At 38.3% G+C, this 24,101-nt stretch overlaps 3 protein-coding genes across 4 annotated transcripts; all 3 read right to left on the bottom strand.

Annotated features, from left to right (window-relative positions):
• Window positions 1-2,361: 2,361 nt before the first annotated feature.
• Window positions 2,362-8,153, bottom strand: LOC108191474 (uncharacterized). Its single transcript, XM_017358026.4, has 3 exons — window positions 8,051-8,153; window positions 7,910-7,965; window positions 2,362-7,346 (listed from the first exon to the last, which is right to left on the bottom strand). The coding sequence occupies exons 1-3, from the start codon at window positions 8,068-8,070 to the stop codon at window positions 2,440-2,442; spliced, it is 4,983 nt and encodes a 1,660-aa protein (XP_017213515.3). The 5' UTR covers window positions 8,071-8,153; the 3' UTR covers window positions 2,362-2,439.
• A 7,368-nt stretch (window positions 8,154-15,521) lies between these two features.
• LOC100332822 (uncharacterized) lies at window positions 15,522-18,816 on the bottom strand. The gene is given in 4 exon segments (XM_021479317.3): window positions 15,522-17,317; window positions 17,319-18,001; window positions 18,563-18,618; window positions 18,715-18,816. Coding segments are annotated over 4 exon segments (2,490 nt in total). The 5' UTR covers window positions 18,735-18,816; the 3' UTR covers window positions 15,522-15,586.
• Window positions 18,817-21,226: 2,410 nt separating this feature from the next.
• wu:fi09b08 lies at window positions 21,227-24,098 on the bottom strand. 2 transcript variants are annotated; one of them, XM_073913520.1, is made up of 4 exons: window positions 23,996-24,098; window positions 23,844-23,899; window positions 21,598-23,332; window positions 21,227-21,451 (listed from the first exon to the last, which is right to left on the bottom strand). In XM_073913520.1, the coding sequence occupies exons 1-4, from the start codon at window positions 24,013-24,015 to the stop codon at window positions 21,433-21,435; spliced, it is 1,830 nt and encodes a 609-aa protein (XP_073769621.1). In that variant the 5' UTR covers window positions 24,016-24,098; the 3' UTR covers window positions 21,227-21,432.
• Between the last annotated feature and the right edge of the window lie 3 nt (window positions 24,099-24,101).

Below are 24,101 nucleotides of genomic sequence, written 5' to 3'. Positions count from 1 at the left end.
GGGAGGTGTAGATTAAAGGCAAGCAAGAACAAATATATATATACATATATATATATATACAAATATAATATATATATACATACTCACCACCAGTGCTGAGACACAAGTCGTAACTTCCTTAAAGATATTGTTTACTCGTAAGATGACAGTGCCAAAAACTGACCTGACATACATACATACATATGAATACAGCATTTTTTGAAAGAATGAAAGAGAAAACGTTACCATTATTGGCTACATAGTTGTCATATAAATGCAGCATATTCCAAATGTGTAAAATCATGGAGTGGTCGTCTTTATTATATCCTTTGGAACTCCTGTAAAAACAAATGTACTGAAAACATACGAGTATGAACATTTTGGTTAAAGTACATCAATGGATTTTAGATGGGATTTTGTTTTTCTTCTTACAATCATGACATACTCACTGTATCAGGTTAATCAATTTATATTCAAGATTTTTTAAATGATTGCTTTATAAAGGAAATGCATATATTAGAACAAATGGATTAACCTGATTCAGAAAACACATCATAACACCAAATAAAGGATTCATATGAAATCATAATAAAAATCTAAATTTATGATAACTTAAAAATGACAGCGAAAGTCTGTTTCAGTGGGCTTTTTTCTGGAAATAAGTTTAGAGTGACTCATATTTTTGAAAAAACATTTTTGATAGTGCTAAGTAAGAAGTACCTGAATTATATTTGACAAATTCTGTAATATTTAAAAAAAAAAAAGATTGAAAAGGCTTGACCTCAAAATACAATACAAAGAACCTTATTTCTGTGCCTGGTTGTGGGAATTTGCATGGTCTTTGGAAATAAACACAGGCAAAACACAAATTACCACAATAAGAAAATAATAATAAATAAATAATAAAAATTAATAAATAAACAACAACAGTCTCCTACTCAAACCACACTTAGTTTACTATTAAACCTTTAGGTGAGTTCTAGAAGTTAAATGAATGTAAATAAATAAAGTTTGCTACATAGTGGCAACTTAAACATCCAACACCCATCAAAAACAGCAATGCCTAGAAAATTTAACTTAATTTTTATTGAAAAGCTCGAGAGTCCAATGTTTAGCAGATGGTAAGTAACCCAGCTTTCTGGAATACCCCCCTGGTCAGGAGCAGGTTTTATTTTCTAAACTTTGAGTTTCTGTCGGTCTCCTCCCCTTTTTTAAAGACAAAGCGGCATTTCTCACCTCTTTTAATGCTCATTTTGGAGATGCACATAAAAATGAAACGTCATGATGCACATAACTTTTGAAAATATGCACAAAAAAGCGTGTATAACTGAGTATATAAACCTTTATTCAATTGAAAAGATGCTAATAAACTATGATGGAAACAGTTTTACTGAACATTTCAGTATGTGCATTAAAAAAATTTTTGTTTTAAAAGATCATATGATGATGAAAATGTGTGTGAATGGAAAACCATTAGGCTGAGCACACTGTAACACATCGTAAATGTTGTTTTGATCATTCATTTTAAAACACCTAACCGTTTCAGTATTAATTTTATTATATTATTAATGACCTCCAGAGCATCTGGAGCATGTTAAGAGCGTCTGTTCTCCACGTCTCATGCCTTCAAACGCCCCCACGCATTCCTTATGTCAGCATTGTCTTCTGAGGTGCAAATGCATTTAAGTAAAGAAAAGATTGATGCAGCTTCTTCTACCGCAGTAAATTGTTATTGCTGTTGATATTTGGAGCCCATTTAATTAGCAAGTGATGATGTTGTTTTGACTCATTGAATGGAGACTGCTTTATTCGCACGTTTTATGCATTATTCCAGTTTTGCACATAATTTAACATATTTGGATGGAAACATAGCTATTGCCTACATTTCACTCACACAAAGAATAAAGTCATGTACGAGAATGATCTGTCCTTTTTTAAATAAATAATTAGCTTAAATTCATCGACCTCCAACAGGGTACTGTAACAGTGAGATGCAGCGGTGTTGCTTTTTTTTTTTTTAAATATATTGTCAAATTTACTATACCGTCGCATGAGCACATCAGGCTCAGCTGGAGAAAGAAATGGTAACTAATAATTATTTTCACTCAATTGATAATGACTTTTTATAGTCACAGTGTGTGCGTTTACCTTGGAGTTGGTCTACTCAAAGTTGATTGACCAAACTCAGATGAGCTGTTCTGAAACCAAAAACTTGGTTCCTAAACCTCTCTGCAAATCAACTCAGAGTTCAAGTTTTAAACTCCGAGTTAGTCAAACCTCCTTGCTGAAACAGGCCAAACGTCTTCTACTCAACCACACTTCAGTTTACTATTAAACCTTTAGGTTTGTCCAATAATTAAAATACAATGCACCATAGACAACTTAAACATCCCAGACTTCAAATTTTTATTTAAAAACCAGTTGCAAACAAAAATTGAAACATGACAGTTTAACAGTCTCCTAGCCCTTGACAGAGTCATGTCTTAAAGTAAACTGATCAGTAGAATCCTGAGGATGGAGTAGTCCTTGCACATTCAGAGTGGGAGAGGATCCAGTTTGGGTGCTATAGACAGAAGAAGTGATCTGCTTTGAAATTGGCACAGTCATCGACTGACTAGTAACACCTTGGGGCAATGATACAGCTACATATGGGGAAGAAGATCCTGAAACTCTTGTTGAACCTTGACCCTGGAATAGTCTTTGCAAAGTGAGGGGAGCAGAAGAACTGGTCTGAGTTCCATAGACAGTGGTGATCTGCTTTGAACTTGGCACAGTTGTTGACTGACTAGTAATACCTTGAGGCAGTGAAACAGCCACATAAGGGGAAGATACTGAAAATACCTGGCTTGATTCTTGACCCTGGAGTAGTCCTTGTAAAGCGAGGGGAGCAGAAGACCCAGTCTGAGTGCCATAGACAGAGGCAAATGGCTTCTTTGAACTTGGCACAGTAGTCGACTGAATAGTAACAACTTGGGGCAATGATACAGCTACATATGGGGATGAAGATCCTAAAACAACCTGGCTTGCTGAATCTAGAGCCTGAGTTAGTCCACTATATGCGGTGCCTCCTTGCAAGGTGAAAGGAGCCGATGATCCTGTCTGAGTGTCATAGACAGAGGTAATCTGCTTTGAACTTGGTACACCTTGGTCCAGTGACACAACTACAGATGGAGTTGAAGATCCTGAACCAATCTCGCTTGTTGCATCTTGAGCCTGGACTAGTCTCTGCAAAGTGAAAGGGGCAGAGGATCCTGTCTGGGTGCTATAGACGGAGGTTATCTGCTTTGAACTTGGCACAGCTGACTGACTAGTAACATCTTGGGGCAAGGACACAGATACATATGGGGTTGACGATACAGAAACAACCTGGCTTGTTGAATCTTGACTCTTGAGTGTTCCTTGTAGTACAAAAGGAGTAGAGGACTCTGTCTGAGTGCCATAGACGGAGGTATTGGTCTTTTTTGAACTTGGCACAATTGTTGACTGACTAGTAATACCTTGTGGCAGTGATACAGCCACATAGGGGGAAGATACTGAAACAACCTGGCTTGTTGATTCCTTGCCCTGGAGTAGACCTTGCAAAGTGAAGAGAGCAGAAGACCCAGTCAGAGTGCCATAAACGGAGGTAATGGGCTTCTTTGAACTTGGCACAGTTATTGATGGACTAACAACATCTTGGGGCAATGACACAGCTACAACAGGGGTTGAAGATCGTGAAACAAACTGGCTTGTTGTATCTTGAGCCTGAATCGGTACGCCATATGTGGTGCCTCCTTGGAAAGTGAACGGAGCAGAGGATCCTTGTTGAGTCTTAAAGACAGAGGTAATCTGCTTTGAACTTGGTACAGCTGACTGGCTAGGAACAGCTTGGGCTAGTGCTACAGCAACAGATGGGGCTGAAAATTCTGAAATAACCTTGCTTGTATCTTGAGCCTTGACTAGTCTCTGCAAAGTGAAAGGGGCAGACGATCCTATCTGGGTGCTATAGACAGAGGTAATTTGCTTTGAACTTGGCACAGCTGATTGACTAGTAACACCTTGGGGCATGGACACAGCTACAAAGGGGGTTGATGATCCCGAAACAGACTGGCTTGTACCTTGAGCCTGGATCGTTCCACCATAAGTGGTGCTTTCTTGGAAAGTGATAGGAGCAGAGGATCCTGTTTGGGTGCTATGGACTGAGGTAATAGTCTTCTTTGAACTTGGAACAGCTGACTGGCTAGGAACACCTTGGGCCAATAATATGGTTTCAGATGGGGTTAAGGATCCTGAAATCACAGTGCTTGTTGTATCTGGAGCTTGGACTAACCTCTGCAAAGTGAAAGGGGCAGAGGATCCTGTTTGAGTGCTATAGACTGAGGTAATGGTCTTCTTTGAACTTGGCACAGCTGACTGGCTAGGAACAACTTGGGCCAATGATACGTCTACAGAGGGGGTTAATGATCCTGAAAAAACCTTGCTTGTTGAATCTTGACCCTGGAAAAGTTCTTGCAGAGTGAAAGGAGCAGAGGATCCTGTTTGAGTGCTGTGGACTGAGGTAATAGTCTTCTTTGAACTTGGAACAGCTGACTGGCTAGGAACACCTTGGGCCAATAATATGGTTTCAGATGGGGTTAAGGATCCTGAAATCACAGTGCTTGTTGTATCTGGAGCTTGGACTAACCTCTGCAAAGTGAAAGGGGCAGAGGATCCTGTTTGAGTGCTATAGACTGAGGTAATGGTCTTCTTTGAACTTGGCACAGCTGACTGGCTAGGAACAACTTGGGCCAATGATACATCTACAGAGGGGGTTAAGGATCCTGAAACAACCTTGCTTGTTGAATCTTGACCCTGGAAAAGTTCTTGCAGAGCGAAAGGAGCAGAGGATCCTGTTTGAGTGCTGTAGACTGAGGTAATGGTCTTCTTTGAACTTGGCACAGCTGACTGACTAGGAACAACTTGGGCCAATGATACAGCTACAGATGGGGTTAAGGATCCCGAAACAACCTTGTGAAGTACATCTGGAGCCTGGACTAGTCTGTGGGTGCCTAAGACGGAGGTAATTGGCTTCTTGGAACTTGGCACAGTAGCTGACTGACTTGTAAAAACTTGGGGCAATGATACAGAGACAAAAGGGGTTGAAGATACTGAATCAACCTTGCTTGTTGAATCTTGACCCTGAAGTAGTTCTTGCAGAGTGAAAGGAGCAGAAGATCCTGTCTGAGTGCTATAGACAGAGGCTGTCTGCTTTGAACTTGGAACAGCTGATTGACTAGTAATGACTTGGGGTATGGACACAGCTACATAAGGGGTTGATAATCCCAAAACAGACTGACTTGTATCTTGAGCCTGGATCAGTCCACCATTAGCGGTGATTTCTTGGAAAGTGAAAGGAGCAGAGGATCCTGTTTGAGTGCTGTGGACTGAGGTAATGGTCTTCTTTAAACTTGGCACAGCCGACTGCCTAGGAACACCTTGGGCCAATAATATGGTTTCAGATGGGGTTAGGGATCCTGAAATCACAGTGCTTGTATCTGGAGCTTGGACTAACCTCTGCAAAGTGAAAGGGGCAGAGGATCCTGTTTGAGTGCTATAGACTGAGGTAATAGTCTTTGAACTTGGAACAGCTGACTGGCTAGGAACACCTTGGGTCAATAATATGGCTTTAGATGGGGTTAAAGATTCTGAAATCACGGTGCTTGTTGTATCTGGAGCTTGGACTAGTCTCTGCAAAGTAAAAGGGGCAGAGGATCCTTTTTGAGAGCTATAGACTGAGGTAATGGTTTTCTTTGAACTTGGTACAGTGGACTGGCTAGGAACACCTTGTGTCAACGATACAGCTACAGATGGGGTTAAGGATCCTGAAACAACCTTGTGGGGTACACCTGGAGCCTGGACTAGTCTGTGGGTGCTATAGACAGAGGTAATTGGCTTCTTGGGACTTGGCACAGTAGCTGACTGACTTGTAAAAACTTGGGGCAATGATACAGAGACAAAAGGGGTTGAAGATACGGAATCAACCTTGCTTATTGAATCTTGACCCTGGAGTAGTTCTTGCAGAGTGAAAGGAGCAGAAGATCCTGTCTGAGTGCTATAGACAGAGGTTGTCTGCTTTGAACTTGGCATAGCTGATTGACTAGTAACGACTTGGGGTATGGACACAGCAACATAAGGGGTTGATGATCCCAAAACAGACTGACTTGGATCTTGAGCCTGGATCAGTCCACCATAAGTGGTGCTTTCTTGGAAAGTGAAAGGAGCAGAGGATCCGGTTTGAGTGCTGAAGTCGGATGTAATGGTCTTCTTTGAACTTGGCACAGTTGAATAGCTAGGAACACCTTGGGCCGATAATATAGCTTCGGATGGGGTTAAAGATCCTGAAATCACAGTGCTCATATCTGGAGCTTGGACTAATCTCTGCAAAGTGAAAGGGGCAGAGGATCCTGTCTGGGTGCTATAGACAGAGGTTATACGCTTTGAACTTGGTAAAGCTGACTGGCTAGAAACACCTTGGGCCAATGATACAGCTACAGATGGGGTTAAAGATCCTGAAACAAACTTGCTTGTTGAATCTTGACCCTGGAATAGTTCTTGCAGAGTAAAAGGAGCAGAGGATCCAGTCTGAGTGCTATAGACCGAGGTAATCTGCTTTGAACTGGGCACAGCTGACTGACTAGAAACATCTTGGGACAAGGATATTACTACATCTGGAGATGTAGATCCTTTAACGAACTGACTTGTGGTATCTGTAGTCTGAATTTTTCCACCATATGTGGTACTTCCTTGCAAAGTCTGGGTGCCATAGACAGTCATAAATGGCTTTGAACTTGGTCCAGTTTTCAACTGGCTAACATATTTGGGCAATGATATGGTTGCATAAGAGGATGAAGATCCTGGAGCAAACTGATTTGTACCTTGAACCAGGGAAGTTAATCCATATGTGGTACCTTGAGAAGCTGAACTAGACAGACTAGGGGAGCTCTGGTCATTAGTGGACTGGCCAGAAACCCCAGCGTTGGAAGAAAAGCTGCCACTTTCCCTTTGCGCAAAAACAATTTGTCCAGAACCACTTGTAGCATATGCAGTGGTGGATCCAGATGAGCCCTTAAATGACACTGAACCACTTTTACCAGATTGATCCATAGGCAGAGAAGCTGAGGAGGGGGTATTTAGAGTTTGGGGTGTAGAGTCAGAACTGCTGGAAACACCATCTTTAACAACCTGAAGTAGATTAAACTTGGGTCTGTTTTTGGGCAAACTAGAGACCACTTCTTCGAGCAAAACCCCAGTAACAGGGGCTTCTGCCACAGAAGACTGGACGACCAGAGGCAAGAAAGTTTTCTCAGATGGCTGACCCAACCATTGGTCAGCATTTGGAGAAGTTGAATCTAGAGAACAAAACACACACAAGCTGAAGAGATGAATTGTGCTTTGTACAATAAAAATTTATATTAGAGCAAGCGATGGACTTAATACATGTATATGCTTGCACATGACGCTCTTTACATTAAACTAAGACCAAGCAGATCAATATTCTCATTGTTTTACAGGAAATAAAAAAAAAAAAAAGGGAAGTTTGTTGACATGGACTTCCATAGCAGCAAAACAGTTAATTGCTGCCTCATTGCACAACTTTGACTCAGCAGATAGCTAAATACACACACTTAAGTTAACTATTACAAGTGCTTTGAAATGTCTTGCAAATCCACAAGCAAAAAAAGTTAAATATAAAAACACTTTGCTCTTCAGTATTTTGACTTTCAGCAGTGGAGAGAAGGGAAAAAAAAAAAAACCCACACTAAACAGAGCTCTAAAAACTGGACTGACAGTCTCAATTTACTAGTTTTCCACGTGAAGCTGCTTTTACACAATCTACATTGTAAAAGCACTATAGTAAAAAAAGGAGCTTGAAAAATCTAGTGCACTTTCAATGGGAAGGAAAACTACTTACATGAATATCCATCAGCATTCATCCAAAAAAGCAGGACGATTACCAACAAGGGGAACCTACAAGTTGAAAGACACATTACATAAAAAAAATTGAACAACATTTGCAGAACAAAATACTAACAGCGTGACTAGTAAAACTCACCTTATCCACCCTTGATCCATGGCCTTATAAAATCAAACAACAAATCCAAACACTGACTGCTTATTGTTCCAAACCTCCATACAGAACCCACAAACAAAATTATGAAAAATGTTGGCGGTAAGTGTTTTTTATAGGCCTTCAGCCATTCAGTTAAAGCACTAATTACAATAACACTGTTCACCTGGGAGATTCACTGGCTGTTAATGAATGTTTTGTGAAGGCTCTGACCCCCTCTGCTGTTTAAATATTGCAAAGCAACTAATCCCAGCCTTTCACTGTTTATGTACAATTAATGAGTTAAGTCGTTCATTCATTTTCCCTCGACTTAGTCCATTTATGGGTCGCCACGGAGACGTTAATAAATAAATAAATAAATAATTTTAATATCTACAGTTTATTTTTTATTTTTTGCCTAATGTATCACTTAGACATTGTATTTCTATTTACTAGTATTATGAGCGTCATTCGTTTATTTAATATATTTTCATTCATTAACATTACTTGATATTGCTTAATGCATTCTTGGCACCAAATACATTCCAACAAACAATCATAAATTACATTTTTAGAAAAGTGTATAATATTCTAACAGTACATGGCAAAAGAAGAAAAACTATATTGCTCATTTCTTTAGACACAATTTATGGGAGGGTTTTAAAACAATGTAATTTGCATCATGCTTTAATTTTACGTATACTGTGGTACGTTAATCTATTAAATTATTTATTATATGAAATTGTGATTCAAATTGATGAGTAGTCTATTTTATTTTAATAGCAAACAAATATACAACAGAAAATATATAGCAAAATTAAATCAGCAGATACGGATAAATTTTCTATTTACAATGAAGCAAAAAGTTTAAATGAATAAAAAACACATGCAGTGTATTTTAAATAACTGAGTTGTCAAACATATAAATATCATTACTACAGCCGCAGTCACACTGGACTTTTCACCCTATAGACTATACCATTCATACACACGTGATTGCGTCAGATCGGAAATAGGAGCTCATGCGACACGTTTTAAGTTACCTACTCGTTTACAGTAAAATAGAGTTTTCTTTTATTAAAGCAAAACTCTGGGAACTTAGAGTTATTCACCAAATATTTTACAGCAAGAGTTAACAGTGTGGGTAATGGACACACATTTTAAAGCAGTAACTTTACATTAATATACATTAATAAGCAATTACATATTTTATCATATAGGCAGATATTAATGAGGAAATATATAATGTGCTTTATGATTGTATTTTTGTACTTTGTTAATGATTAATATTTCATTGCTAAATAATTAAATTCAAGTAGCATATAATTATTTACAACAATTATTGTTTCAAAGCAGCTTTACAAAAGGTGCACATTGTTGTATTAAAATCAAATCAAGTTAAATCAAATAATTATAATAAATATTATTTAATTAATTATATTTAATAAAAATATATTCAAATATTATACACTGTTAGACCTTACCATAAAGGTTAGACCTTACTTTTTTTTACCGTGGAATAATGGCAACACTGTTGCTAGCTACTCACTGTAATGGTTTAGTTACAGTGAGTAACTGGCAAGAGTGTTGCCATGCAGTGTTGCCAGTTAATTACTGTAATAGAGCAGTAGCTTAGACTAACTAGAAACTGCTTACAGTGAATTACTGTTCTGTAGTGTTACAACACACAACATTATACTGCATACACATTAACGGTATGCCATATAGTTATTGTAGTGTTACTAAAATTAATCAGTATTCTTAAGTGTTATTAAAATAGAAAGAATATAAATTCTTTAGACAAATGCATTTTATTGATTTGGCAGCAAAAAAATATACAACAGAAAATATACAAAAACATAAATCAGCAGATATCAATACTTGTCTATTTACAATGAAACAAAAAGGTTAAATTTATAAACAACACATGTAGTGTATAGCACAGGTGTCAAACATTTAAATATCATCTGACATTTAAAAAAGGGCCGCTGCGTAAAATCTTGCTGGAAAAGTTGGCGATTCGTTTTGCTGTAGCGGCCCCGGATTAATAAAGGGACTAAGCTGACATGTAAATGAATAAATGAATGATATTATGTTGTGTGGCGTTGCGAAAAGGGGCGGGATAAAACAAGCTTGTTAGACATTTAAAAAAGCGAGCAATTGCTCCATGTTTTAAATATCTGTTCAGAGAAGTCATGTTTTGATCCTCGGTTGGTTTCGAGCCGTCAAGTGATGCGATTTTGCATCAAGTTCACCAAGCTTGAGCTTTGCACTGCAGCACCCTGCGAAACTTGACGCATGACCCCGCGTTTCCGGTCTGACACATTCGCGTGCGTATGAATGGAAGTATATGGGTGGAAAAACCCAGTATGACCGCAGCTTAATGTTGAAGCAGGGTGTTAACTAAACTCTGCTGGCTGCAGCCCTCCAGGAACTGAGTTAAACAACATTTAAGCAACTGCCAACATTTATCACAATCACATATCCAAAATAAAACAAAAAAAACAAGTGTATTAAAGATGTTAAAGACTGGATGATCAACAATATTCTTTTCTTAAACTCAGACAAAACAGAATTATTACTCAGTGGGCCTAAATCCTGTACACAGCAGATCTCACAACCTGACCTACAATTAGTGGGATACAAAGTTAGCGATAGCTCTACTATAAAAGATCTGGGTGCCATACTATAGCATACTATAGCAATTTAACTTTTGAAAAAAAAAACCTTCATTCATCTGAGAAATATAGCTAAGTTACGAAGTATGCTGTCCATATCAGATGCAGAAAAACTAGTCCATGCTGTTATGACTTCAAGGCTGGATTACTGTAATGCTCTGTTTGCTGGGTGCTCAGCATCCTCTATTAACAAACTTCAGCTAGTACAAAATGCAGCTGCCAGATTTCTTACCAAGTCTAGAAAATATGATCATATCACCTCAATTTTATCCTCCTTACACTGGCTGCCTGTTAAGTTTTGTATTGAATATAAAATATTGCTTCTTACCTATAAAGCTTTAAATAATCTAGCTCCTGTTTCTCTAACCAACCTTCTGTCTTGTTACAATTCAACTTGCTCTTTAAGATTTCAAAACTTAGGGCTTCTGGTAGTACCTAGAATAGCAAAGTCAAGTAAAGGAGGTCAAGCCTCTTCATTTATGGCTCGTAAACTCTTGAATGAAGCTTCAGGGACAGATGAGTCTTCGCTAAGTTCCAGCTTCCAGACTCCGGCGCCTTGACTGCTGCTCTGCACAAGACGTTTGGCCAGTTGAGAAAAGGTCGTGCACAACTGGGCCTGGTTTCTCTCTAGGTTTTTCTTCACTTTCGCCAATTGCTGAAGTTTTTTTTTCCACTCCACTGTCGCCACTGACTTGCATGGTTGAAAATCTGTAGAGCTGCGCATCGATGGATTTGCTCTTCAGTGTTTGGACTCCCAGTAGTGTTTATTAAACCACAAAGAACTGAGCTAAACTGAACACTAAAAACTGAACTACACTGTTTCAATTTATGGTCTTTTATGTGAAGCTGCTTTGATACAGTCTTCATTGTAAAAGCGCTATACAAATAAAGGTGATTGGAATTGAATATAAATTGATTAATAAACAAACTCCATCCAGTGCAAAAAATTAAAAATCCTTCAGCACTGATCTTCATGTTGTTCCAAACCTGTAGAAATAAAAAATGAAGCAAATAACCTGATTTATGCATTTATTAAAAAAAAAAAAAAAAACCTTTATTCTACAAATACCACTTTTACTTACTTCATTTGATGTTTTTTAGTCAACTTTATTGAGCCTCTGCAAAAAATGTGTAGAAGTGCTGTTTAAGTGAGTGATTAATTGTTTTTTTAAATTTCGCCTTTAAATGTATATCGTTCATGTACAGCAGGGGTGTCCAAACTCAGTCCTGGAGGGGAGGTGTCCTGCAGAATTTAGCTCCAACTTGCCCCAACACACCTGCAATGTTGTTTTTAAAAGCCTAGTAAAGCTGCAGTCACACTGGACTTGTCTCCCCCATTGACTTCCATTCATACGCACGCGAATGCGTCAGACTGGAAACGCAGGGTCATGCGTCAAATTTTGCAAGTTGCTGCAGTGCAAAGTTCAAGCTTGGTGAACTCTGACCTGCGAAATCGCATCCCTTGACTGTGTAAGACCAATCAAAGATCACAACATGACCTCTCTGGACAGAAATTTAAAACATGGAGCAATAGCTTGCTTTTTTTAATGTCTAATCATCTTGTTTCATCCCACCTCTTTTTGCATCGCTGTACGACAGAATTTTGCACACACAAACTCTAGTGTGACCGCAGCTTAAGAGCTTGATTAGCTAGCCCAGGTGTGTCTGATTGGGGTTGGAACTAAACTTTGCAGGACACCGGCCCTCCAGGACTGAGCTTGGACATGCCTGATAAACAGTATAATACTTACCTTTAAATAAGCTCTAATGTGGCATTAATTGACTCCTGATATACTGTAAAACGTTAAATTAATATAAGGTTAAAAACATAAAAAGAACCAAAAGAAAAAAAAAATCACTTAATTACGTTTTTTTTTTTTTTTCAAATAATAATAATAATAATAAAGTTAGCATATAAAAAAGCACACACACATAATCCAGATAGGGTTAGAAACATGTTTGTCAAAAAAAAAAAAAAAAATCAATTCTCAAAAAAAAAAAAAAAGTTAAAATAATTATTAAAACAAACAAAAAGTCGGCAACACTGAAAATCCAAAGGATCCAATCTTTATTATTATTTATTTTAAAAAGTTTAATAAAACAAACGTTTCCAATGTCCTTATGAATGCACAGTTGGAAACACAGCTCTGAAAAATACTAAGCAACAAATTCACAATCTGGGACCTGACAGTAGAGGTTTGTGAATCTCTGTGATAATCCCTGTGCACGACTGCACGTTAGCTATTTAACTGATGAGATTGGAATTTAATGGTTTTTATGTGTATAAAGTCTGCTTATTTGCCAAAAAGACACATTACAGTGTTAGCATCTGTACATTATGGAAATAGGCAATATCCAATGAATAAATATACTAAAATAATGTAAGAAGATATTTGAGGAGAGGCTACCTAACAATGTAGCCTTTAAAAACACAATTCAGGACAACAACATACACAGACCTACTTTAGAAACCCTCAAAAACATTTGAACACATTTTACTTACTCATTGTAGATTCTTACTTATGGCTTAAAAACACCATCCGAACTGCTAAATAGAGAATGGAGCACTCAGAAGTAAACAAATCAACATATTCTGAAAACTTTTATCACAATTTTGTGTTTGGAATAAGACAGTATTAGTGTTATTATATTATCAATGACCTCAAGAATCAAGAGCGTCTGTGCTCTGCGTCTGACACCTTCAAACGCCACTGCGCGTTCACTGCGTGTCAGGATTGCCTTCATTTTGCGCGTGTCAGGAGGCGCAAGTCATTTATTAGATGAAGAAACGATTGATGCAGCTTCTCCTACTGCAGCAAATTCTGGTTTTACTGTTGCCAGTTAATCAGGAAGTGGCGATTTTGTTCGCTTTGACTCATTGGATGGAAACGCGGCTTTTTTTGCACGTCTTTTATTCGATAATCCAGTTTTGCACATAAAGTTTATTTACATTTTTGGATAGAAGCATAGCTGCTGTCTAAATCATTATTTTCTGCATTAGGGTAAATGCACTTCTATATATAGCACAATAAAAGCATCAGTGTAGATGGGACAGTAATGGTAAAACAGTAATTTCCCATTTGTTGTCACAGTTACTTCCTGTAATTGGTACATAAAGTAAATTGTTTTAATTTATTCTTTGTACTACAAATTACAGATTAGAAAGCTTCTTTTACAGTAAAATATGGTTTTCTTTTATTAGAGCAAAACACTGGCTATTTTACATTTAGTTACTGCAATATCTACAGTAAGGTTTAACAGTGTAGGGAAGTTACTGTGTATGTTAATAAATGTTTTATTCTTGCTGTTTTGTGAGCTCATCTAAATTGAGGATTACTTATGCATTACATGTCTTATTCATGACAGCTAAAGGCTGTCATATTTTTATGACAGATATATTACAGTAACAATTTATTTTAAACACCTTTTAGAAGATGCAAGAATGTTCAGTATCAGGGGGACGTTTGGCCTGAGTTACAAGTGAGAATTCTCTAAAAAAAAAAAAAAAATGCTAAATTGTAGTATCCTGAGCTGGATCGGTATATTTTTCTTATAGTTTAATAAGTATTATAGTAAATATAAAGTCCTGGAAAATGTAACACCTGGAAAGTGTGACTACCCTGAAATGGCATTGAATAGTAGGAATAACAGATTTATTAAATGTTATTTCATTAGATAAATTGATCTGTTATAATGTATGTTTATGCTGTCAGCTTTAACATACTGCATGCTAATATACGTCTATTTTTGTATAGATTGTCAGGATTTTGCATTATTTATTATTTATTAGTAATTAATTCTGCTAGCCTGTTCAACATTTGTAGCTTTTTAATGTTATTCGTTCTCTATACAGTTTTACTAATTATTGTAACATGTATATGTTCTGTTCATAGATTGTCATTTTGTAGACTATTTATTCATAGCTGTGAAATATTATGTATTACTGTTACAACAGAACCAGACTAGAGACAATGGTACATGAAATTTCCCAAAAAAGGAATTGCGATTAATTAATGACTTGATATTTTTCAATAGTATATTGCGAATTGGAATGAACCACATGGGGAAAAAAGGGAATCACACCTCAGCAATGACTGGAAATTGATGATCATGAAAGAAAAAAAAAAAAAAAAAAAAAAAAAGATGGGCATGTGCATGGATGGATGTCCTTCCAACATAAGGTTGGTTGTGGATGGTATAGTTGGATAGGCCTTGTCTGTGCCAGGTTTTTCTTTTCTTTTTTATTTTTGGTAATGGAGATAGAGCAGGCTGAAGAGGAGACTTACAAGCAGTGTTGGGGAGGTTACTTTGGAAATTTAATAGATTACAAATTACCCTATTTAAATGCAATAAGTAGTGCACTTTAATTACTTTATAAAAAAAAAATAAAAAATCAAAATAAAAAAAGTTACTGATTACGTTGATTACTTTTTTCTAATGGATATTTTCAACTAAATCATTTAAGCAATTAAACCAAGCAGGTGTGACCTCACAGCAGCACTATTTTTACATTAAAATCTTTCATCAAGTGCAAAAATCACTGGAAAACAAAAGGACAGGTGAGGAGAAAAAAAAAAAAAAAAAAAAAAAGTGAATGGGTTTCTGTAGAAAGACAACAGTGTCCTACTCAAACCACACTGGGTTCCTATTAAACTTTTAGGTTCAAAATGTTGCTAAATTGTCACTTGTTAAATTGTATACATTTCAATGGATTTCTTTGAATAGTCAGTTTGCTACATAGTGGCAACTACTTAAACATCCCACACCCACCAAAAATAAATAATTTATGCCTAGGAAACTTGACTTCAAACTTTTATTGGAAAACAGCTTAGAAACATGGAGTCACATAGCAGTTAAACAGTTCCTAATCCTTGACAGAGTAGTAACGTTTTAGGGCAGAAAAGCTGCTGGAAGGATTAGAAATGTCACCAGTTGAGGTCAGGAGGACAGAGGATGAAGATCCTGTAGAAGACACATCTTTGGCATTTTGTGGCTGGATTGGTCCACCATATGTGCTTCCTTGCAAAGTGTAAGGAGCAGAAGAACCTGTCCGAGTGCCATAGACAGAGGTAATCTGCTTTGAACTGGGCACAGCTGACTGGCTAGTAACAACTTGGGGCAAGGAAAAAGCTACATATGGGCTCAAAGATCCCGAAACAAACTGGCTTGTGGCATCTTGACCTTGGAGTACTCCTTGCAAAGTGAATGGGGCAGAAGAACCTGTTTGGGTGGTATAGACAGAAGTAACCTGCTTTGAACTTGGCACAGGTGTCAACTGACTAGTAACATCTTGGGGCAATGTTACGGATACGTATGGGGTTGAAGATCCATAAACAACCTGGCTTGTTGAATCTTGACCCTGGAGTACTCCTTGCAAAGGGAAAGGGACAGAGGATCCTGTCTGGGTTGTATAGACAGAGGTGACCGGCTTTGAACCTGGCACAGGTGTCAAATGACTAGTCACAACTTGGGGTGATGATACAGATACGTAAGGGGTTGAAGATGCTAAAACTAATTTACTAGTGGCATCTTGAGTCTGGATTTGTCCCCCATATGTGCCACTTTCTTTAAAAGTGAAAGGGGCAGAGGATCCTGTCTGGGTGGTATAGACGGATGTTATCTGCTTAGAACTAGGCAATGTCATCGACTGACTAGTAACACCTTGGGGCAATGATACAGATATGTATGGGGTTGAAGGTACGGATACAAGTGGGCTTGTTGAACCTTTACCCTGGAGTAGTCTTTGGAGAGTGAAGGGAGCAGAAGAACCAGTCTGAGTGCCATAGACAGATGTAACCTGCTTTGAACAGGGCACAGCTGACTGACTAGTAACAACTTGGGGCAGGGATACAGCTACATATGGGCTTGAAGATCCTGAAACAAACTGGCTTGTGGCATCTTGACCCTGGAGTAGTTCTTGCAAAGTGAAAGGGGCAGAGGGTCCAGTCTGGGTGGTATAGACAGAGGTAACCTGCTTTGAACTTGACACAGGTGTTGACAGACTAGTAACACCTTGGGGCAATGATACAGCTATATATGGGGTTGAAGGTACTGAAACAACCTGGCTTGTTGAACCTTTACCCTGGAGTAACCTTTGCAGAGTGAAGGGAGCAGAAGAACCAGTCCGAGTGCCATAGACAGAGGTAACCTGCTTTGAACTTGGTACAGGTGTCAACGGACTAGTAACAACTTGGGGCAATGATACAGATACGTATGGGGTTGAAGATTCATAAACAACCTGCTTTGTTGAATCTGGACCCTGGAGTAGTTCTTGCAAAGTGAAAGGGGCAGAGGATCCTGTCTGGGTTGTATACATGGATGTAACCTGCTTTGAACCTGGCACTGGTGTCAATTGACTAGTAACAACTTGGGGCAATGATACAGATACGTATGGGGTTGAAGATTCATAAACAACCTGCTTTGTTGAATCTGGACCCTGGAGTAGTTCTTGCAAAATGAAAGGGGCGGAGGATCCTGTCTGGGTTGTATAGACAGAGGTGACCGGCTTTGAACCTGGCACAGGTGTCAGTTGACCAGTCACAACTTGAGGTGATGATACAGATATGTATGGGGTTGAAGTTGACTTGTGGCATCTTGACTAATTGACTTGTGGCATCTTGAGTCTGGATTTGTCCACCATATGTGGTACTTTCTTTCAAAGTGAAAGGGGCAGAGGATCCTGTCTGGGTGCCATAGACGGAGGTAAATTGCTTTGAACTTGGTCCAGTTATCAACTGACTAGTAACATATTTGGGCAATGATATGGTTGTATATGGGGATGAAGATCCTGGAGCAGACTGACTTGCACCTTGAGCCTGGGTAATTACACCATAGGTGGTACCTTGTGAAGCTGAACTAGACGGACTAGGGGAGCTCTGATCATTAGTAGACTGGCCAGTAACTCCAGTCTTCAATGCAAAGCTGCCACCTTCCCCTTGTGCAAAAACAAGTTGTCCAGAACCACTTGAAGTGGATGATCCAGACGAACCCTGAAGTGACACTAAACCACTCATACCAGATTGATCCACAGGCAGAGAAGCTGAAGAGGGGGTATTTGGAGATAGAGCTTGGGGTGTAGAGTCAGAACTGCTGGAAACACCACCTTTAACAGCCTGAAGTAGATTAAACTTGGGTCTGTTTTTTGGCAAACTAGAGACCACTTCTTCAAGCACAACCCCAGTCACAGGGGATTCTGGCACAGAAGACTGGACCACAAGAGGCAAGAAAGCGTTGTCAGATGGCTGACCCCACCATTGGCCAGCATTTGGATAAGTTAAATCTAGAGGGGGGAAAGAAAAAAAAAAAAAAAAAAAAAAAAAGAAGTTTTAGGGTGTACAAAAAATAATTTTCTAAATAAACATTTATATTAGAATACTTTTACAGTGTCCATGTATACACATGCACATTTCAAGTCACTTCCATTAAATAAATTGTATATGGCAGCTCAATAGCTTCTGTAAAAACAGAGCTACACTAAAGCTTGATTGTTTAGATAGTGAACCCAAAAATAAGCCTTCACTCAAGGTGGTTGTAAATGAACTTAAATTTTTGCTTAACACCAAAACTAGCTTTGCGAGTGTTAGAAATTTAAAACGGCAGAATTACATAGGAAAAACATTATGGAAATCAATGGTTAAAAAGGTCACCCATCATTCATTTTGCGAAAAATTTTACTTAACAGATTAATTTGAAAAAAAGTTTTTTTTTTTCTTCATGAATTTCGGTTTAGGTGAGCTACCACGTTAAGTGCCATCAAACGTCTCAGATCCACAAACTAGAAGTTGATACAAGCATAAAGTACACTTATGATAGAAAGGAAACCCTACAATCAACTACTTACATGCATAACCAGGAGCATTCATCCAAAATAGCAGGAAGACTACTAAAAAGGGTAACCTACAAGCAGAAAGACATAGCATCATTACATTAATCATTTTCAGGAACACAATATTTGCAGAACGAAACACAACCAGTGCAACTGGATAAACGCACCTTTTCCACCCTTGATCCATGGCTTAATAAAACCAAGCAACAAACCCAGCACACTGACTGCTTATTGTACCAAATCAAAAAACAACCCACAAAACCAAGCATGCAAAATGTTGGAGGTAAGTGTTTTTATAGGCCTTCAGCCATTCAATGAAATCACTAATTACATTAACACTGTTCACCTGGGAATATCACTTGCTCTAAAAAGACAATTGAACTTTTCATAAAGGGTCTGACCCCCTCTGCTGTTTAAACATTGTAAAGCAGCTAATCCCGGCCTTTCACTGTTTATTTTGTACAATTAAAGAGTAAATAAGTAAATGAATCATTTTTATATAGTTTTTTTATTGCCTGATGTATCAATTTTGCTGAATTGTGCATTGTATTGTATATTTGTTTACTAGTATTCTGAGCATCATTCATTTGCCCACAACAAACCATATGTAACATATTTTAGTTTTCATTCAATACATATCACTTGATATTGCATCATTGGCACCAAATACATCCTAATAAACAACCATAAATTACACATTTGTAGACAAGTGTAAAATGATCTAACAGTACATGGCAAAAGAAGAAAAGTCTATTTATCATTTCCTCAGACACAGTTTAAGAAAGAGTACGAAAGCAACGCCGTTCAGACTGTGATCTTCCATTACTTTATCTTAGATTTTGGTGTGTCAATTTATTAAATCGCTTAATTTAAGAAATTGTGATTCATATTGATGAGAGCAGTCTTCTTATTTCATTTGATTTTAAATAATTTGCTGGGAAAAAACAAATGTTTAGACTTAAAGCCTTCGCCAATGTGCAAAGCAAATTATTTCCTCCTTTGCTAATCATGCAGCAATGGAACAGCAAGAACCAATATATCACAATTTAGTTTATTGCAAATTGACATTTACCAGTGTATGAAGCAGAAAGTATATAGGATCAAGTTTTAATGTGCATGAATGTTTAAGCAAAAGAAGCAATTATCGAGAATCCAATTTACATTTTTATATACCCAATGCAGTGCTTTGCAATATACTGTACTTAATCAGAACAACAGTGTATTGATGGAGAAGTACACTATGGACAATTTAGCTTATTCAATTCACCTATACCGCATATCTTTGGACTGTGGGGAAAAACTGAGCACCCGGAGGAAGTATGTACATTCTTGGCACCAAAATAAATAATAAATATATTTCCACATTTATTGCCACGAAAATACATCACACTTTTTTTATACAAACCATAAAATAATGTGACAAAAGAATGACAAAAATAAATTGATTAGTGTTTGGATTTCCTCTTGATTTGATATGGCCACTGCAGTTTCTATGCATTTTAATGAACATCTGGCTACATTTCACAATTTATAGAACATTTTCTCTTTTAAATATACAGTGAAAAGTTTGAGATAAGTAAAAATCCATACAAAACATTAATCCATAATATTAGCACTTCTGAAATAAACAGGTTGTTTTATAATTCACACTAGTAGCCATATTACTTGCACTAAAGTCTAAACTTTGTCTGGCCTTTACCACACTGACACAAATCTATTTTGTACCTCTACCCCTTACAACAGAGGGTGAAGGGGAAGGGCTTAAAAATTTACCCCTAAGAATTGGGACAGCACCACAGCACCTGCATGTCATCGCAATCTCTTGCTTCATTTGAGATCAGACGATTGTGACTGCTGTAGTTATTCCAGTTGTGCTTTTTTATAGGTATTTATCTTCAGGAAATCACTGAAGGCATACATTATATTATCAAAACGATATAATGTGACAATAAGATTGCAATACTATGCATTTAACAGAGTGGCCATATTCATCTATGTAAACACACCAAAAACAACATAACCATGATTGTAGACACTGTAAAATGCCCATTGCCAGCCACTAGACACTACTGACAGGGTATTGATGTGTCATAGAGTGTCAGAATGTTGTGGGACTGCTATCCAGGAGTTATGATAATGGGTTTTAGATTGCAAAATTTAGCTTTTTTTTGGCGTTAATTTTTAAAGTATGACGGTACAACATGAACGCAGTTATGAATATAACATCAGCTCGTTTGTTGTAAAAATTTGTAATGGGGGGGGGGGAAAGATTTTTTACCCCTCTTTTTAGAGTGTGATTCTGAAAAATCTTTCGAAGGGGTATTCACCCCATCCCCTTAACCCTGCGTCTTCAATCTAAAGAGAATAAGGACCCCCCTACCCCTTGACGTAAAATGCGCAAAAGGGGGGTAGTGGTAAGGGGAAATGCGAAGGGGTAGAATTGGGATTGGGCCCAAGCCCAACAAAAATCATCCACACAGCGACACCATTCATACTACAAATAAATAATTCTGTAGAATGACAACGATCTCATATTCAAACTATATAAGTTTACAATTAATCACTTAAGTCCAAGATAAGCGTCACTTGCTAAACCATACCCACACATTTGAAATGGTCAGTTTGCTACATACTAGCAACAGAAACATCCTGAACCCACCAAAAATAAATTCGTTCACGCTTGGGAAACTTGAAAATTTTATTGGAAATTAAAGAACATTGCATCAGATGGCAGTTTAACGGTTTCCTAATCCTTAACAGAGTAATAACGTTTTAGGGTAGAAAAGCTGCTCGAAGGATTAGAAGAGTCACCGGTTGAGGTCTGGAGGACAGCGGATGAAGATCCCGTAGAAGACGCATCTTTGGCATTTTGAGGCTGGATTAATTCACCATAGGTGGTGCTTCCTTGCAAAGTAAAAGGAGCAGAAGAACCCGTCTGAGAATCATAGACAGCAGTAATCTTCTTTAAACTTGGCACAGCTGACTGACTAGTAACAACTTGGGGCGATGATAAATATACATATGGGGTTGAAGATTCATAAACAACCTGCCTTGTTGAATCTTGACCCTGGAGTAGTTCTTGCAAACTGAAAGGGGCAGAGGATCCTGTCTGGGTGGTGTAGACAGAGGTTACCTGCTTCGAACTTGGCACTTTATACGTCTGACTAGTTACAACTTGTGGCAATGATACAGATACATACGGGGTTGAAGGTTCTGAAACAACCTGGCTTGTTGAACCTTTACCCTGAAGTAGTTTTTGCAGAGTGAAGGGAGCCGAAGAATCAGTCTGAGTGCCATAGACAGTGGTAACCTGCTTTGAACTTGGCACAGGTGTCAACTGGCTAGTAACAACTTGGGGCGTCGATACAAATACGTATGGGAATGAAGAACCATAAACAACCTGACTTGTTGAATCTTGACCCTGGAGTAATCCTTGCAAAGTGAAAGGGACAGAGGATCCTGTCTGGGTTGTATACACGGGTGTAACCTGCTTTGAACCTGGCACAGGTGTCAACTGACTAGTAACAACTTGGGGCGATGATAAATATACATATGGGGTTGAAGATTCATAAACAACCTGGCTTGTTGAATCTTGACCCTGGAGTAGTTCTTGCAAAGTGAAAGGGACAGAGGATCCTGCCTGGGTGGTGTAGACAGAGGTTATCTGCTTTGAACTTGGCACTGTCGTTGACTGACTAGTAACACTTTGGGGTAATGATAAAGATACATATGGGGTTGAAGATCCATAAACAACCTGGCTTGTTGAATCTTGACCCTGGAGTAGTTCTTGCAAAGTGAAAGGGGCAGAGGATCCTGTCTGGGTGGTGTAGACAGAGGTTATCTGCTTTGAACTTGGCACTGTGGTCGACTGACTAGTAACACCTTGGGGCAATGATACAGAGGCGTATGGGGTTGAAGGTACTGAAAAAACCGGGCTTGTTGAACCTTTACCCTGGAATAGTTTTTGCAGAGTGAAGGGAGCAAAAGAACCAGTCTGAGTGCCATAGACAGATGTAACCTGCTTCAAACCTGGCACAGGCGTCAACTGACTAGTAACAACTTGGGGTGATGATACAGATGCGTAAGGGTTTGAAGATCCCAAAACTAATTGACTTGTGGCATCTTGAGTCTGGATTTGTCCACCATATGTGGTACTTTCTTTCAAAGTGAAAGGGGCAGAGGATCCTGTCTGGGTGCCATAGACGGAGGTAAATTGCTTTGAACTTGGTCCAGTTATCAACTGACTAGTAACATATTTGGGCAATGATATGGTTGTATATGGGGATGAAGATCCTGGAGCAGACTGACTTGCACCTTGAGCCTGGGTAATTACACCATAGGTGGTACCTTGTGAAGCTAAACTAGACGGACTAGGGGAGCTCTGATCATTAGTAGACTGGCCAGTAACTCCAGTCTTCAATGCAAAGCTGCCACCTTCCCCTTGTGCAAAAACAAGTTGTCCAGAACCACTTGAAGTGGATGATCCAGACGAACCCTGAAGTGACACTAAACCACTCATACCAGATTGATCCACAGGCAGAGAAGCTGAAGAGGGGGTATTTGGAGATAGAGCTTGGGGTGTAGAGTCAGAACTGCTGGAAACACCACCTTTAACAACCTGAAGTAGATTAAACTTAGGACTGTTTTTTGGGAAACTAGAGACCACTTCTTCAAGCAAAACCCCAGTCACAGGGGATTCTGGCACAGAAGACTGGACCACAAGAGGCAAGAATGCGTTGTCAGTAGGCTGACCCCACCATTGGCCAGCATTTGGATAAGTTAAATCTAGAGGGGGGAAGAATAAAAAAAATAAAGCTAAGGAATTAGAAAATAATCTTTGTACACATTTATAGACAAATATTTATATTGGATTAAATTCTTACTGTGTCCATGTATATACACATGCACATCTCAAATCCTTTACATTAAATTGGATCATGCAGCTCAATAGCTTCTGTAAAAAGAGCTACACAAAGCTCGTTTAATTATTTAGCCCAAAAACAAGTAGACTCAGGGTGGTTGTAAACCAAATTTAGATTTTGCTAAACACCAAAACAAGCTGTTAGAGATATAAAAACCACTGAATTCATTAGGAAAAACGTTATGCAATTTAAAAAGGTCACCCATCCATTTTGTATTAACAGACCAATTTGAAAAGTGACTTTTTAATAAAGAATTTTGGTTAAAGGTGAGCTACCACTTTGAGCGTAAAATGTCTTAGATCCACAAACTAGAAGTTGATACAAGCATAAAGTGCACTTATGATAGAAAGGAAACCCTACAATCAACTACTTACATGCATAACCAGGAGCATTCATCCAAAATAGCAGGAAGACTACTAAAAAGGGTAACCTACAAGCAGAAAGACATAGCATCATTACATTAATCATTTTCAGGAACACAATATTTGCAGAACGAAACACAACCAGTGCAACTGGATACACGCACCTTTTCCACCCTTGATCCATGGCTTAATAAAAACCAAGCAACAAACCCAGCACACTGACAGCTTATTGTACCAAATCAAAAAACAACCCACAAATCCAAGCATGCA

This window comes from Danio rerio, chromosome 10 (genome assembly GCF_049306965.1).
Source record: "Danio rerio strain Tuebingen ecotype United States chromosome 10, GRCz12tu, whole genome shotgun sequence".
Lineage (NCBI taxonomy): Eukaryota > Metazoa > Chordata > Actinopteri > Cypriniformes > Danionidae > Danio > Danio rerio.
The sequence above is the reverse complement of the archived record's forward strand: the minus strand, read 5'-3'. Positions and strand labels throughout refer to the sequence as shown.

Excerpts from the sequence above, each read along its gene's own strand:
- LOC108191474 (XM_017358026.4), bottom strand. The coding sequence starts at position 8,070 with ATGGATCAAGGGTGGATAAG. Across the intron at positions 7,966-8,050 it reads ATGGATCAAGGGTGGATAAG|GTTCCCCTTGTTGGTAATCG; the intron begins GTGAGTTTTACT and ends TTCAACTTGTAG. Across the intron at positions 7,347-7,909 it reads GAATGCTGATGGATATTCAT|ATTCAACTTCTCCAAATGCT; the intron begins GTAAGTAGTTTT and ends TTTGTTCTCTAG.
- wu:fi09b08 (XM_073913520.1), bottom strand. The coding sequence starts at position 24,015 with ATGGATCAAGGGTGGAAAAG. Across the intron at positions 23,900-23,995 it reads ATGGATCAAGGGTGGAAAAG|GTTACCCTTTTTAGTAGTCT; the intron begins GTGCGTGTATCC and ends TTCTGCTTGTAG. Across the intron at positions 23,333-23,843 it reads GAATGCTCCTGGTTATGCAT|ATTTAACTTATCCAAATGCT; the intron begins GTAAGTAGTTGA and ends TCCCCCCTCTAG.